Below are 16,146 nucleotides of genomic sequence, written 5' to 3' on the forward strand. Positions count from 1 at the left end.
TCCAAAGCTGTGTGACTGGACAGAAAATTCAGCTGTTGGGAATGGAACTCAGATTTTCCGGTTTTAAATTGTCAGCTCTTGATTTTACACCACCAGGTGGCTTGCAGCCTAGATAGCTACTCAGTAATAGGGAATTCTCATTGAGATTTGAAATGAACTTGCACTAGTAAACTCACTGTATTTCCAGCAAAAAACAACTTGTGTTTATATACATTTGGAAACTTACGACAGAAAATATTTGGAAGAAATGAATTTTTCTTTAGACATGTAAGGAAAGAAAAGGAACTAGAATATATTGTCACCAATGTTCAGGAGACTGTTTTAATGATTTAACCCTGTTATTAAATATAAAATGATCATCAGATTAGTTTCGTGTTCACCTTTTACCAAATCTTAATAGAAAACGCCTTTGAAAGATCCTGTCTCAACTTCCATGTATTGGAATTTAACAGGCTGACCATATGCCACGTGATACATTAGGCATTGAGGGTAGACTTGCGAAAAAACTAGATCTGGTCTGTGTGCCCTTGAAGCTTCCAGTGCAGAGAAATAAGGCAATGAATACTAGTCCCTTTAACTCCGAGTAGGTTAACGTGGACATGGACAAAACACGCTGCTTTAGAGAGGGGTGAGAGTTGTCTCTGGATCACGTTAGGAAAAACCACTAGGAAGAGCACTTAGCTCGCCTCTTCGCCTCATCTGGCGCTGCCCGAACAGTGCATTTGTACCTCAGCAACTGCCGAAACAGCAAACTTCATACGCCTTCTACAACTGTAAGTTCAGAATTCTTGAAAGAATGAAATTATAGCATTCTTGAAAGGGAACTTTGGTAGTTTTTTCTTTTTTTGTAGAATTTTAAATTTTTCTACAAGGTTTCTTGGGTCCAATTTTAAAAGAACCAGAGAAATGATCTTACTAGGAAAAAGAAATGGTTTTATGATGTGTAACTGCTTTCTAGTCATCTTTCTGTTACAAAGTTTAGGGGGAAATAATGGCTTTCAGTAATGACAGGTTTACGAATTTTAGTCCTGCAAGTCAGGTAAGATTTCATGTGCAGTGTTTCACAAAGGAGACCTGACAGTATCACTTTTGTATTTAGTGCCTGCGTCTTGTTAGGCTGAAATAGTCATTTTCTTGGTGCCATATAAGGTACCACATCCCCAGCATCTGATAACGTTTGAGGGAGGAACAATGCATTCTGTAAGTATATAATGATAACACTAAAGTGAACCTCACCGATAATTGCAACAGTTTTAACATTGACTTAAAAAGTGTAAGTGTATTTAGTCATTTCTCCACGAGATGGCACTGTTGAGTTGTTTTTAATCTTTTCAGGCAGTAAGACAATAGACCTTTCATCTTTGTGTCACTAAACAAAGAAATATTCCCGTGTAGCCCCTCCTCTCCCCCCAGCTAATCACATGCTACTGGAACTGACTGTCTTGTGATCCACTCCATAGCTGGCATAGATTAAAAAATAATTTGTATTTTAAAAATAATCTGATACATCGTCACTGATGGAAAGGAACACATTGTTCACCAGCTTTCAAGATTTACCTTGTTATTTCAGTAACTGAGAATCTGGAAGATAAAGGGATTTTCTCATCCTACTCAGATGCCACTCCAAAATGTTTTTCATTTCACCTTACTATGGTGGTTCTGAGGGGATAGTGTAAATTTGTAAGTCATTTTGTTTGCAAATTAGCGTGACTAGGATTTTGCTGTAAACATTGGATTGGGTTCAGTGCACCATTTTGCTCTACGATGAATAGATTTTCATTTGGGTTCACCTCCAGTTTACAGTTAAAAGTAATTGTTAGAAACTTTATCTGGGAGTAACGTTTTGCACACTTAGCTTCTATGTATTTGCTGCCTTTTGTACTAAACAACTAGCATTCTGAAGGGACAGAATCAATTAAGATCCATGTTCTAGAAGTTAGGTGTGCAGTTTCTGCGGTACAGGGAATAGCGTAGGGTTTTGTTTTACGTTTTTGTGGGCTAGGTGCTAATTTAGGAGACATACACTGAAAAATCAACCTTATGCAAATGAACACTGCGGGATTCGGGCACTTTGGCAGAGATAATACGCATCTGAAATGGTCCTGTCTGAAGTGGGCACTGGGCAATCGTCTTGTCCACTTGGACCTGCCCTGCCCTTAATGTCTAAACTACTTTCTGCCCCCAGGAAAACCAATAAACAACCCCACCTTTCGCCTAACTCCTTGCAAAAGAGGAAGGTGAGTGAGGCCATTCGTGGTGGAGGAACTTGAAGCTCGCATGACTCACGAACGCCCTGATTCTATCTTCTCCGTAGGCTTTAGCCCACATAATTCGCATTCACCTTCTTGGCACCAAGGCGGCTGCTTCAGTAGACAATGGGCGCCCCAGTGCGCGGGGCTTAAAACCTGAAGCACCGGTTCATGACCAAGCCCCGTTTTCCAGATGAGCTAGATCAGGGATTCCCTGGGAAGATTTTCCCTGAGCTACCACAACCCAGAGAATTTCTGGGGTGTCTCTGGGGGAGCAGAGGCGACTAACCCAGCCCAACTTGAAGGTGCTCGGGGAGCCGCGAGAGGCCCAGCACCACAGAGCTACGAGCTTCGCGGGTAGCGGGGACGGTCCTACCAACTCTGGAAGTCCGGCCCCGGAGACGCGGGCGAGGCGGGGATGACCTCAGCGGTCTTAACCACGTTCCAGCCAATCAGTCCCGCATCTTGGCAACCGAATCCAGGACCCCCGAAGCCAGGAGCGACGCGAGCCAATGAGGAGCGCGCCGAGGAAGAAGGACAGGTGGCTGGCCTATGGGGCGGAGAGGCCCGGCTGCGCGTATCCAAGGAGCGCCGTTCTGGCTCGGGGGTGTGGCGCGGCGCCGGCGGGGGTGGGCGGGCGCCGGGCGGCAGGTGTCGGCGGCGTCGGCATTCGGTGGCGATGGAGCGTCCCAGAGCAGCTGCGGACTGTGTCTCGCCCTGGCCCCACGGCCTCGGCCTCCTCCTCCTCCTCTTCGTTCTCCTGCTGCTGCCGCGGGCCGCGCTCTGCCAGGACCGGCTGGACGCGCCGCCGCCGCCCGCTGCGCCGCTGTCGCGCTGGGCCGGCCCCATCGGGGTGAGCTGGGGGCTGCGCGCAGCCGCGCCCGGGGCCCCTTTTCTCCGCGGCCGTTGGCGCCGCAGCGCGCCCGGCGAGGACGAAGACTGCGGCCGGATCCCGGACTTCGTCGCAAGGCTGGTCAACAACACGCACCAGGTGAGCGGGCGCCAGGCCTGAGCGCCACCGGGAGTTCGAGGTGCAGCCCCACCCGCGCCTGGTGTTTCCGCGGAGGCGACCCAAGCCACTCGCCGCTCGCACCCCCGGGCCGCCGCCCCGAAGCTGCGGCGGACGGGCGGGTGGGGTCCCGCCCGGGAGGGGCCCCGGGACGGCGAGGCTCGCGCGGCTGTGTTTCGTCACAGGAGAGGCCGGTTGAGCCTTCCACGGCATTCTTTTTTTTTCAAGTTGTCAAAATCTCCTGAGTGTCGTTTTCCGTCTGTATAAATAATCAGGACCCAGTAGCGCTGTGCCTCCCCGGGATGGTGGAGGAATAGTGACCTCTGAAGTGCTTGCAGAAGTTGGGCTGCGCAGAAGCCAAGGTGTGTCCTCTGGGTCAGTACTTCAAGGAGGATAGGGGGTGTTCAGAAATCTCGCAGCGGCTGTTAGGTTACTGAGTTTGTTTGCATAGGTAAAAGAACAAGCCTGGAGGGGGGGGGATGACAGTATATATGTCATCTCTCTTTAAAACAGTATATGTGTCTATCTCTTCAATTTGACCTTCTGTGGTGGCATTGGACTCTGACCGGGAAGTGTATGCTTTGTAACAAGGTTTCCAGCCCTAAGGAAGACGTTGCAGACTTCAGCTTTGAGCTAGGTCCTGGTGGAAAACTTTTTAAATTGAGGCAGTTCTCTCCCTAGAGACACAAGCAGCTCAACCCTTGTGCCCCACTGGATTGACAAAGCCAGTTGTTAGGAATGTCCTGGCTGCTTGTTCCGCTGCCTCTCGGGCATCTTCCTCATTTCCCCCCTAGAAATAACAAGTTAATTGTTGCTACCCACATTTGCATAAGGTATTTTCTATTTGAAATATTTTCTCTGTTATATGCCTTTCTCTTGCAAAGAGAGGTGCACATGAGGACAGGAATGAGTGGTTAACTGTCCTTGTCTTTGTATAGCCACATTCATATCAGCTGGATCCCAGTTTCCCCTTGAATTGTCTCCCTGTGCCTGGACTACACTTGTTACCTGTGCAGAATTCTCAGACCGGGGACCTAGGGCGTTTCAGTGGAAGTGGAAGCAGTCAAGGATAAGTCAGATTAATGCAGTCCAAGGAGCAGCTGCAGAAAGGTGGTCAAGCTAGTGCTGATGGGCGGGACAGGTTGGGTGCAGATAAGATAGAATGAATACTGGAAAGTCCACCTGTTTGATGAGGGGAGGGCAAATCATGTAGAGCTCCACCTTGCAGGGAAGTTGCAAAAGGCTTTTACAACACAGCTGTGTACTCTGTAACAGGACCACTTCCTTCCTTGAGCCAGCTGGACACAGCATTCTTATCCCATATGTCCGATTCTTCTCTTCCTGGTCGACAGGATCTGCTGCTACTTTTGGATTCATTCCTTTACTCCAAGTCTTCTCTGGTTAGTTTGAATTGATGTCATTGGTAATACGGTGACTTCTCTAGCAAAAGGTTGATAAAACTGGCTTGGGGGGTTCTTAGGCCAAATCAAGAGCAGATCCGAAACCTTATTCTTTGAAGTTTGTCATACAAAGAAACTTCCTCTGTTTCTTTCATCTTATTTAGCTACTATTTCCAGTGATTTTCTTTAGCTTTTTAAAAAAATCTTCCAGTGACCTAATTTTAAATTGCTACTTTTTGCATTTGTTAATCACAGTCTCTCCTTCAGTGATCCCATCTGTATTGGAAAGTGGGTGGGGGCAACTTTCCTTGCAAGTCCCCCCTTGTGTGCCACGGATGAGAGTAAGCATGACTGAAAAAGTAACTTTTCACCTATTTCTAACACGCCTGGGGGCCTTACCCACAGATGCCCCTGATCCCTCCAGGGATGAAGCGTTGATTTCCATCTCTCTTAGCTGTGCATCCGTGGCGATGGCTCGTAGCCTCTGGATCGAAGGAGGTCCCCAAACTGTTTAGGTCCCTGTTACAGCACCAAATGTGGGGGCGACTTTCCTCACAAGTCCCCCGGTGTGCCACAGATGAGAGTAAACATGACTGAGACATGATCTGCTTGGGGAGGAGAGGTGGCCAGAGGAGAAAGGCCTTGAGCAGTGGCCATTTTCTCAGGGGGAAAAAGGCATTTGAGCCCCTTCCTCCGAGGGCTTTTATTGGGTTGTAATACACAGGAATACAGGGTGGCAAGGATCAAACAGTAGATAACATTTCAAATAAATCTGAGGACTTAGTCTGAGTCAGAGTCTGTTAGGAAGAGAGTTTTAGGGTTTCCTGTTCGAACCCTTAACTTATGAATGAAAGCACTCTTAGCAGAGCAGATTTCACTGGTGTATATCAGGAAGTCTTTGTGTTGCCAGATTTTTCCCCAGGACACACTCTAGCAAGGCAAGGAACCACACCCTTCCCCATCAGGTATGTAGGCTTAAGGGGATTAGGGCCAGGAAGCCCTTCTCCCAGAGGGCATGGGGACCTGGGTTATCTCAAAGGGGGGAGGGGGTGGCGAGAGTCCATTGCTCTTTGTTGCAGGCCTTTGACCTTCCACGAAGGCCTCCCAAGTGACCATGACTGGCCTAGGTTGCCCCTCTTCTGAGGGGTCCCACCAGTCTCTGATTATCCGACCCTGCTTTGGGGGCAGGGAGGAAACTGAGGCAGGATTTGCTACCAGAAGACAAGCTTTGTCTCCCGCGGTGCTCATACTTAGTCACAGGGGTAGAGTTACAATTCCTGAAACCAAACAGCGGTCCACTACAACGTGCACATGTGGTGAAAGTAGAGCCGCTGTGAATCATCTTCACCTGGCAGCGGGCGAGCAAGGCTGTTCTTAGAGTTGCACCTCCTTCACCAGGAATTGTCCTGTAGTAGTCTGTTCTGCTCCTCAATTCTGTACTTGTAACAGTCATAATAAATTACCCTGAACTGTACTGGAGAGATGGAGTATTTTAGGGCCCTTTATAAACAGAGTAAAGTAAAAATATCAGCATACCAGACCACTTTTTGTTAGAGATGTTGAATAGTTTCATACTGCTGGGAAAGTGTCAGAGCTGTTTTTCAAGACGACAGAATTCACTTCCCAAGAAAAATGAGAAGCTCGTGGTTCTCTTCTTACTTGTTATGACTTGTTCATGTCAAGCCCCATTAATTCAGTGGATGTGACGACCCTCCAGAGGGTCGAGACGCACCAGATGCTGGGGTGCCAAGACCCAAAGAAAAGATACTCAGGCTAGAGAATGAAAAGCCTCAGAAGGTTTTAGCGAGTCTCTTGGACTTGTTTCTGTGGCTTTTTTCTGCTTGTTAGACTACATTGGTGTTTAGTTAAGCTTCTTAAGAAGGCGGAAGTAGAACTAAAGTGTGCTGATATTTTTTTATTCCTCTGGTTTTAGGAGACCTGTGCCCTAGCGATCTATGTAACTCCGGCTTCTTCACCCATGAAATCCAACAAGTGTGCATGTGTATTTATAAAAGCTCTTTTCTTACACTTAATAAATAACCTGTCGTTTGCCTTTAACTCCACACTGTTGTCATACCACACTTTTAGCTGATTTTTTCCTTTGGTGTTTGGAGTGTCCATGCCATATAAACCTTTGTACATGAGAGAAATTGAGCGAGCATGGAAGAGTTTATTAATATTGGTTGCTAAGTTGGATTGCTTCAAAACATCATTCCTGTAAGCACCCCTTTGAGGTTAGGCATGAAACTGTGTCTTCAAGAAACAGATGAAATGCCTTGGCTGGAGTTACACTAGTGGCTAACACAATTTCCTTACCTCTCATTCCTCTGTTCAGAGCATTTGACAATGTCCTCGTGACTTTTAAAACTTTATGATTAATAAAGCCAGGAAGTGTTGCTCATTCTCTGTCCCCTCTCTGCTCCTGTCACTACTCCTTTACACATTATTTCCCAACTTGTACTCCAGCGTCAAAGCATCTGGCTTCTTAAATAAACATGCCCCATAGAGCGCCTTGTGGAATGGGTGTCAGTCCGAGAAGAATGTGTTTGTGTTTGCTGGGGCTGGCAGGGCAAAGAGGGGGGCTTCAGGGAGCTGCTGCTCAGGCCTGTTGTGGGTCTTTGTCACACCTGGGAACCCGAAGGTCAGTGCTTGTAACTCCCCGGAACTTTCTAACTGCGTCACTCATTCCAGTGTTCAGCCTTTCTTCGTTTCACCTTCCCCAGTGCTCCCACCCTTAGCCTCACCCTCTAGTGCATCTTCTCTTGAGTCCTGTTTCATTCATTTGTTTTGGGGTCGAGGAGTAGGAATTCTGTAGGATCTCTTTCTTGGTCCTGGTCGATTCTACTCCTTGGCAGTAGAGTGCTCAGACCTTTGACCAGAAGGGGTATTAAAATGCATTGGGGATTTCAGCTGGAAATATCAGCAGATTTGATAAAGTATATTTATCTGGGCCAAGGTTGGTCTTCGTCTGGGGTTTGGTTGGGGTGAAAGGAGAGAGCTAGCCAAATGGGACAAATGGCTCAAAGGGAAAGCAGTGTAACAATTAGGTGACTTCTCTGCTGACTCAAATATTTGGTTCTGTGCATAGTGATTTTTAATTAGAAAACTGACTCCCCTGCCTGTGGAAATAATTGGAAGAAGACTTATTCTTCTGGCCACTCACTAGTGCTTTTTTTTCTTTTTGTAATGATGATAATAATACTAGACTCTCCATCCTGCTGTTTTGATCTGATTTTTCAAGTCAGGTTCACAGACAGAGGTTATTTACAGCTCCTTCTCTGCTCTGCCGATTTCTAATCAGCTCTTGCCAACAAGCTTTGGATTCTCAGTGGGTGACTGCAGACACTGTGCTCCCCAACTTTGCCCTAGGTGTCCTGTTCCCCTTGGGTGATCCTCACACAGAGGGCAGTGCTTAACACTGAGCCGTCGTGGTCAGAGTAGGAGGGTAATTTTTCCTCTTCTGCCTCCCCTCCTCCCCACCCTACCCCATAAGTTCTGTCTTTACAGAAAGTGGACTGAGTTCAGTGGCTGGAGAGATGACATTCAGATGGTTTATATGATTAGAAGCTAATATTAAGGCAGATTAAAATGATCAACTTCGGCATGTAATTAAAAACACAGCTTTTCTCACAAAGGGCTGTGTGGCAATGGTTCCAAAAATATTATGAAATAGATACTGCAATTGTAAATTTCTAGAAATTTTCAGTTCCTTTTTTGTTCCTTTCTAAGTAGTGTTTCTATTGCATATTTCACTTTTTTTTTTAAGTTGGTGAAAACTTGTTCTTCCTGCTGCTCCTGGCCTCATGGATCTGTATGTAGGTGGTGGTTTTGAGGACTAATGGGGCTTAAGGAACAAGCTGCTCAGTCTCGGTCAGTTCTAGAAGGTTTCTTATTGTCGTCATAACGGTGACCACGATCAAAGTGGCGTTAGTGCTATGTGGCTTTGCGCTCGCTGGGTTGAATGACGCTTCGTGACAGACCCTTCAAACCTGTGGAGGTTGTTGGGTGAATGCTGGTTTTGTTTGGTTTGGTTTAAGGCTGTTTTCCTCTCTCTACCTGCAACCCCAGCCTCAGGAAACCATAGTAAAAACAAAACCTTCAGTTCAGAGCCTGTGGTGTTTTGCTGAGAAAGTTTTCTGTGAATGTAATTTATTTTCTGTTTTGCCTTTCAATATTTGGCCCTCGGGTCCTCATTGACAACATGGGAAGTTTTAGACTGGATTTAAAATGTCTAAAATAATTCTGTGATTCATAAGGAAGAAGAGGAGGCCAGAGGTTGCGATCACAAATGTTTATTGGTTGATTCCAAATTTAGAAGCAAATTGGGGCTGTTCTGCTTGCCAGCTGAACTTGACCATAGCCTGGATTTCACATCTGGGGGTAATTTGTTACCACCTCCAGAACTTGCTTCAGTGAAATACCAGTGTTCTTAAAGATAGCAAAAGTATTTTTTATGTGTGTATCATTATGAAAGGCATTTGACTTTTTGGTTTTTTGGGTAATACTTTGTTGTTTCTTGTCAGCTGAAAAATCTAATGCTAATCAAAGCTACTAGTTTGAGTAGTCCAAAAAAACAAAACAAAACACAACAAGCCAGTAGATATATAGCAGTAAATTTGTTTTTTTCCCTCCTTTCCTACAAGTATTCTGTCAAAATGGGGCTTTTTGTGTGTGTGCGTGGTCCTGACTGCTTGTGTGTTTGAAAGTAGATAGTCAGCTTACCATTGGTATGCTCAGCCCTGTGCTAGTTAGAACGTATATGTGATTCACTGGCTTGATTTATTTTCACCGGAAGAAAATATATATTCTCTTCCTTTTAGGGCTTATGAGCACCATCTCTCTTACATTTGTTTTTGTTAAGAGCTTTATTCTTCCTGTATACTCTGAAAAACTAAGTGCTAATATTGTACTTGAGCCAAGTCTGGTTCAACAGTAAGATGACCTTGAAGGACCACGAGAAATTGAACAGGGAAGGAAAATTTTAATTAACCGTAGTACTTTCCTGACAAGATAGTCCACATCAGATGTTTATCTGGTACCCGCCGTTTGTCAGAAGGACATCGTAGACACAGAGCTCAAAGGAGACTGTCTCAGAGACCAGGTGGAGTCCCAGCTCTGCTGCTTCACAGCTTTGTGGTCATGGGTCTTCACTGTTTTTGTTTTTAAACTAGAGAAGCATTTTAAGATTATTTGGAGAGGCAAATGAGAAGCTTTAACAAAATGTTTTTGTTAAATATTAAGTATTTTCACTCATTTAAAGTAGATATCATTTGCTCTGGGCAGGCAGCTCAGTTGGTTAGAGTGTGTCCCACTCTAACCCAAAGGTTGCAGGTTCGATCCCCAGTCAGGGCCCGAACAGGAGGCAACCAATTGATGTCCCTCCCCCCCACCAAATCAGTAAACATCCTTGGGTGAGGATTAAAATAAATAAATACATAAATAAATAAAGTAGGTATCATTCACTGAAGCAGCTACTGAACTATGCACAGTAAACTACATGCAGTGGAGTCCAGGTCTGCACAGTTAAAGATAAGATATTGCATTGATGCCCCCTGAAGGATTCAGGTGTTCAGGGACTGCTTCCTGAGAGTTTGGAAGAATTCGTGAAGAAGGCATGACCACTGCAGTGTGGCGGTCTGGGAGGGCCACGGGCGAAGGCAGGACTGAGCGGTGGAGGTGATTCTCAGGGGGATCGGTAAAGGCGCACAGGGAGGGAAACACAAGACGTGCTGGGACAGGGTCAATGGAAAGTTTGTGTTGGGAAGAGATGGTTGATGAGTATGACTAAGGCTTCAGGGAACCATATACGGAGTTTTAAAAAAAAGCTGTTTGTGGGGGATGGAAAGAAAAGTGGGTACAGGTGGGCAGTTTGGTATTAGGACTTACTGGGGAAAATGTTTTAACAGATAGTGCCAGACATGAGGCTAGAGCTGAAGAAACCAAAGGTGGAGATGGGAAGCCAAAAAGAGTTATCTTTCTAGAGCTGACCATCGTTGTAGTCCTGGAGGAGTGTGTCCAGCAGGGCAGCAGGAGAGAGGCAGGGTGGACCATCTTTTACACTTGGTGCCAAGGGTTCCCAGGAACACTCCTGGGCTCTTGGATTTTATTGAAGGAGCGATAAGACAGTGAAGCTCATCATCAGACTTTCTTTTCTGCACATCTGTGAACGAGGATAAGTTTGAACTCTTGCCGACAATGTGTGCAACAGTTTGAATCATGGGTGGATAGGCTGATTAGCTGCTCAGATCTCTTTTACTGATGATGTTAAGTGACTTGTTTATGTGCCAAGAGCTGGGGGTAGAGCACAGGTCCCAATATGGCACTCCTCTACTGGGAAGTGTGCCATAGATGTGTTTTAACTCAGTGCATTTGCTTTAGGGAGAAGGCAGAATCACAGACCCCCAGTGTAACTCACATACATGTGAATTCTCTGCTCCTTAAAGGTCATAGTACCTGCTGCAGAGTCAAGTAGCATTTCTGAGTCTCAGGTCCCCATCACGTGAAATGGTGCATTATCATGAAACGTTGAAGAGAAACGTTTCAAAAATCTTAAAGTACCGCATACCTTTAGTTAATGTCATTTCTTAATAAGCCTATTGATCTGTTACTGTGTCCATGGGACCCAATTGTCAGCCAAATCATCCTGGTAAATACCAACTCCTGAGGAACATGTGCATAAAAGGGCACAGATGAGACATAAATGTATTTGGTTTTATCACTTGGCAGGGTTGGGTGACAGGCTTGGGCGGGGGTGGCAGGAATGAGAGTGAGTCAAGATTGGCAGAAATGTTAGAAGCGTATGTGTTCTTTTTTTAATCTTCATGATTACATTAAAATTTTAGCTTGTTAACACAACGAGAGTTCTTGGGGGCAGTGGTTAGGAGGGAACGTGGTCTCAGATCGGGGCTGCATTCACACGTCAGTGGTGACAATAGATCAGTCTCAGTGAACCTTAGTTTTTTCATCAATAAAATGGGTATACTAATACCTATCTCCTGGGGTCAGTGTGAAGATTAAATGAGACAGTGCGGACGTCATGTGTATTCATCCGCTGTCAAGAGTTTACAATGGTTATCCCCATAAAGCTTCCGATGCATTACCAATTAGATGATCAAAAATTTGTGCATGTGCTTGAAGTTTTTTATTAGTTATAATATTCTTAGAGAATTGTTATGGACATTCATAGGAACCAAATATGGATTAAGAACTATATGCTACTCATGTCTTTGGACTCAGGGTTAAGAAAAGGGGGTACAGTAAAGGGGAGAGATAATCTACCCGAAGTGTCTTTCTTGAAGCTATGGGAGATGGAGAAAATACTAATCCCACATTATCAGGTACCTGGTCCTCTGGTTATGATAGTTTTAAGTATGTAAAGATACTTTACTTGTAGTTTTAAAGAACTTAACAATCATAAAAATAGGACTACTTATAATGTAACTATTTCTCTTCTTCATTAAGCTTTAGTTTATTGGAGTTCATGAACTACTCGAGTATGTGGCTTTGCATTGACAGCTCTGAAGTAGCACCTTGCTGATTCCACCCTTGCTCATTAACTGAGCACACAGCTAACTTTGCCCTCATTGACCTCTGTGAAGTTGTAAGAAATACTAATGAGATGTGGTAGGTGCATCTCAAGAATTGTGCTTGGTAGTAGCATAGAGCACCAGAGTGTTAACCTAATTATTTTTATTGTGTGCTTAGCTCTTTATTATTTTACCACTTCACTTCCTGGCCTGTGTTAATCCTCTGTTCCAGGTAAAGTGACCTTGTCACCAGTCCCTCTTGTTCACCAGGTGCTGGGTTGCTGGGTTGCTTCTCCCTTTTGTTCTGAGGACGTTCCTGCTGCCCCTCTAGCTGGTTTGTTTGCTTTCCTCTTCTCTCCTACAACAGTTAACTATGCCATGTAATCCAGCATTTACTATGGTATTCTGGCTTGTATTCACTTTCATTTATTAAATGTTTATTCCACACATTATAAACTCCCTAAAGGTACAGGCCATGCTTGGCCTAGGAGCCCTTCCCCGTTCTCGCCTCACACAGGGCTGGAGAAAGGGTGCCCAGCCTGGAGTCAGACAGACGTGAGTTTGAATCTCTGCTCTGCTACTTACCAGCTGTATGACTTGGGCGAATTCCTCCGCCTCTCGGAGCCTGCTTCTTCATCTATCTCTAAAGTAGCGGTGATGCCTTACATATCAGAAGTGCCCAGGAAAGGTTCAATATTACTATTATTTGTCTTTAATTCAACATTTGGTTACTGAGCACCTACCACATGGTGGGCATTGTACCGGCTTCTGGTCCTGGTAACTGATGTGGAACACAGCAGACAAGATCTCTAAAGAGAAAATAGACATTACACAAATATGTAATTATCAATATGGTAAGTACCAAGAAGAAAAAAAGTAACTACAGGAGAGTAATTGAGGGAGGTGTTTTAAGTCTGGGACATTAGGAAGGATTTGCTGGGAAATTATTTAAACTGCTACTTAAAGATGAATAGAATTTTTGCCTGTAGGAGTATCCCAGGCAGAGAGAACAGCAAGTTCAATGGCCTGGGGTTAGAGAGCGCTGGGTATGTGCCCAGAGATCTGGAAGAAGCCAGCCTGGCGGGGAGGGAGTGAGGGGTTAGTCCCCAACCAGGTGGGTAAGCAGTGAGCCTTTTTGGTTCAGTCAGCTGGTGGCTGGAACATACCTTTTCATCACTTCCTTTTCTCTGAAATGGAACTAAGATGTATAGATTAAATGCTAACAGTTTTGCAGTTTAGCTCATTTATTGGCCATGATTCAAAATGAATGAATTATCCTGTGAAAGTGAATGTTTAAAAAACTAAGCCTACCCTTTTAAGTGCCAAAGGTTTTGTTGTTTTAATGGAAATTTTTCTAAAATACTTCTCTGCCTTCTTAGTCAGCCATATCACCCTGATCATGGAGATTACATTATGAGATACCACCTCTCACACTGATGGCACTAATGCCCTCAAGGGCTTTTCAGATGTGTGAGGCTATTTTCTCCCATTTCCAGCAGCCCAGGTTTATAAGCCTAGTGCCATTGTCTTCTTGGTGAAGTTTACTTGTTGTTGTTGCAAAAATGATACAGTCCCATTGCAATATCTTGTTCTTCCCTGTCTCTAGATATGCTGTCTCCAGATTTGATTAGTTTCTTCTATAAGCTAAGAAAGCAGATTACTAAAGTTATGCATTTGTAACAACCTTAGCAAATTGATTTAGAGTGATGGTCTGCAAGTTTCTCTTAGAGGTCAGGTGCGTGATTCTTACTGCGTGGATGGTGGCATCAGAGGTGTCCCTCCCTGCCCCTCAGTGGGTGTGCATGTTGTTGGGGTTTCTCAGATGATGGAGTTTGCTGCTGCCTTCTGCTTTTAACACTAGCGTATTGTCTAGCAGGAAGATGGGGTTTGTTTGCTTGCTTGCTTTTTTTTCTTTTAATGAAGAAAAGAGCAGTGGAAAAGCAAACCGAGAGGTTAAGTTGATGATAAGTCATAGAATTTTAGAGCGCATGGTGACTAGAAATGTCATTGCAGCCTCCCCTCAGCTTGGTTGTGAGGTCAGGTTGAGCTGCTCAAGTTCACAAGGCCTTAGGCACAGCTGGAAAAAAAATTCAGGTTGACTATTAGCCCAGCTCTCGCCTCTGTATCATCCTGCCTTGCAGACAAGTCTGAATAATTGAATAGGTTTGAAAACTTGTATGTTTAGCCTTTTCATTTCTAAGAATAGTCTCCCTGAGAACTGGAACATTTGTGATCTTATTTTTGGCTCGTGTTTTTATGGCCCTAGCAGTGCCATACTTCACAGGAAGGGTATTCTGGTAAGACTTTCTTCTGCCTGCAAGAGCATCACCCAGGCCTCTTTTGCACATCACAGTATCCTGTCTCCCCTCGTGTTCCCTGTTGGGGTTGGGGAGCCTAAATCTTACATTCCCATTCTTTGTGGGATCACCAGTGCCCTGCCTTTGGATATTATTTCATTTGATTCATGTTATTCCAGTAATTCAGTTTTACTACTGGGGAAATGGATTCCCAAGAGAGAGAATGATTTGTGCCTACTTCCCCAACCAATTAGTTATTGCACAGGCTTTAATTAACTAACTGGTTAGTTAGTTATTGCTAGTTATAACTACCTAGCTTTATTTTCATTGGGACAGGCTGTCTTGTGTAGAGTAAATGTCTAACATGTTTAACCTTAATTTTTAGACTTCTGTAAGAAGCATGTTTAAAAGCCCATGAGCACAGACCATGTATGATCACTGCTGTTTCCCCAGCACCCTAAGTAGGGTCCGGCACATGGTAGGCACCCCCACCCCATTTATTTGTTGAAAGCAGGAGTGTGTGTGAAGGATGCTGTCACTGAATTCACTCCCTTGTTTACTCGCCAGAGAGCTTGTTCCTGACGGCAAGATGGTTGGGTTGTCTATATGTGGTTTTATTTTTTTGCTGAGGTTTTTTGGGTGACATGGGGTGAACAAAGTCATATAGGTTTCAAGTGTGCCACTCAACAAGACATCATCTACAAACTGCATTGTGTGCCCATCACCCCAAATACCTTTCTGTCCCCATTTATCCCCCTTGGCCCTCTTTTCCCTCCCTCCCTCCCTCCCTCCCTCCCTCCCTCCCACCCCCTTTCCTCTGGCAGTCCCCTTACTGTTGTCTGTGTCTGTGTGGTTTATATATTATGTTTGCTTAATCCCTAATCTCTTTTCTTTTTTAATCTACTTTTATTGTATTTTTTCCATCACCATTTATCCCCCTTACACCCCAGCCCCCGCAGTCACCACACTGTTGTCCATGCCCAGGAGCCCTCCCCTTTTTTCACTCAGCCCCCCAAACCCCCATCCTTCTGACAGCTCTCAGTCTGTTCTGTGTATCTATGCTTCTGTTTCTATTTTGTTTGTTAAATTATTTTGTCCATTAGATTCCACATATAAGCAAGATCATAAGGTATTTGTCTTTCTATGACTGGCTTATTTCACTTAGCACAATATTCTCCAAGTCCATCCATGCTATCATAAAAGGTAAGAGTTCCTTCATTTTTTACGGACAAGTAGTATCCCATTGTGTTGCTGTACCACGGCTTTTTTATCCACTCATCCACTGATGGGCACTTGAACTGTTTCCATATCTTGGCTATTGTAAATAACGCTGCAGGGAACATAGGAGTATGTATATTCTTGCAAATTAGTGTTTTGAGTTTTTTAGGGTATATTCCCAGAATCACTGGATCATAAGGCAGTACCTTTTTTAATTTTCTGAGGAAACTCCATACTGTCTGCCACAGTGGCTGCACCAGTCTGCATTCCCAGTAACAGTGCATGAGGGATCCCTCTTCTCCACAATCTCTCCATTTGTTGTTTGTTGATTTATTGATAATAGTCACTCCAACAGGAGAGGCATGAGGTGATATCGCACTGTGGTTTTAATTTGCGTTTCTCCAATGATTAGTGATGCTGAGCATCTTTTCTTATTGACCTCTGTGT

General features: G+C 44.7%; 1 protein-coding gene and 1 long non-coding RNA gene across 5 annotated transcripts in view; one reads left to right on the top strand and one right to left on the bottom strand.

Annotated features, from left to right (window-relative positions):
- The first annotated feature begins 2,866 nt into the window (after nt 1-2,866).
- The window catches only part of SORT1 (sortilin 1), a 59,338-nt gene continuing 46,058 nt past the window's right edge, over nt 2,867-16,146 (top strand). For 2 of the 4 annotated variants that reach the window (XM_037050401.1, XM_037050402.1), the window contains exon 1: nt 2,867-3,240. In XM_037050401.1, the coding sequence (XP_036906296.1) occupies nt 2,929-3,240 (312 nt within the window). In that variant the 5' untranslated portion in view covers nt 2,867-2,928. The remainder of the gene's footprint in view (nt 3,241-16,146) is intronic. The other 2 variants (XM_037050403.1, XM_037050405.1) reach the window with 1 other exon arrangement.
- Nucleotides 12,645-16,146, bottom strand: part of LOC118990043 (uncharacterized) — a 75,458-nt gene continuing 71,956 nt past the window's right edge. The window contains exon 4 of the long non-coding RNA XR_005067154.1: nt 12,645-12,993. This is a non-coding gene — a long non-coding RNA (uncharacterized LOC118990043). The remainder of the gene's footprint in view (nt 12,994-16,146) is intronic.

The sequence above is a fragment of the Sturnira hondurensis genome, unplaced genomic scaffold, assembly GCF_014824575.4.
Source record: "Sturnira hondurensis isolate 20B ecotype Veracruz unplaced genomic scaffold, ASM1482457v3 Scaffold0006799, whole genome shotgun sequence".
NCBI classification, from domain to species: domain Eukaryota; kingdom Metazoa; phylum Chordata; class Mammalia; order Chiroptera; family Phyllostomidae; genus Sturnira; species Sturnira hondurensis.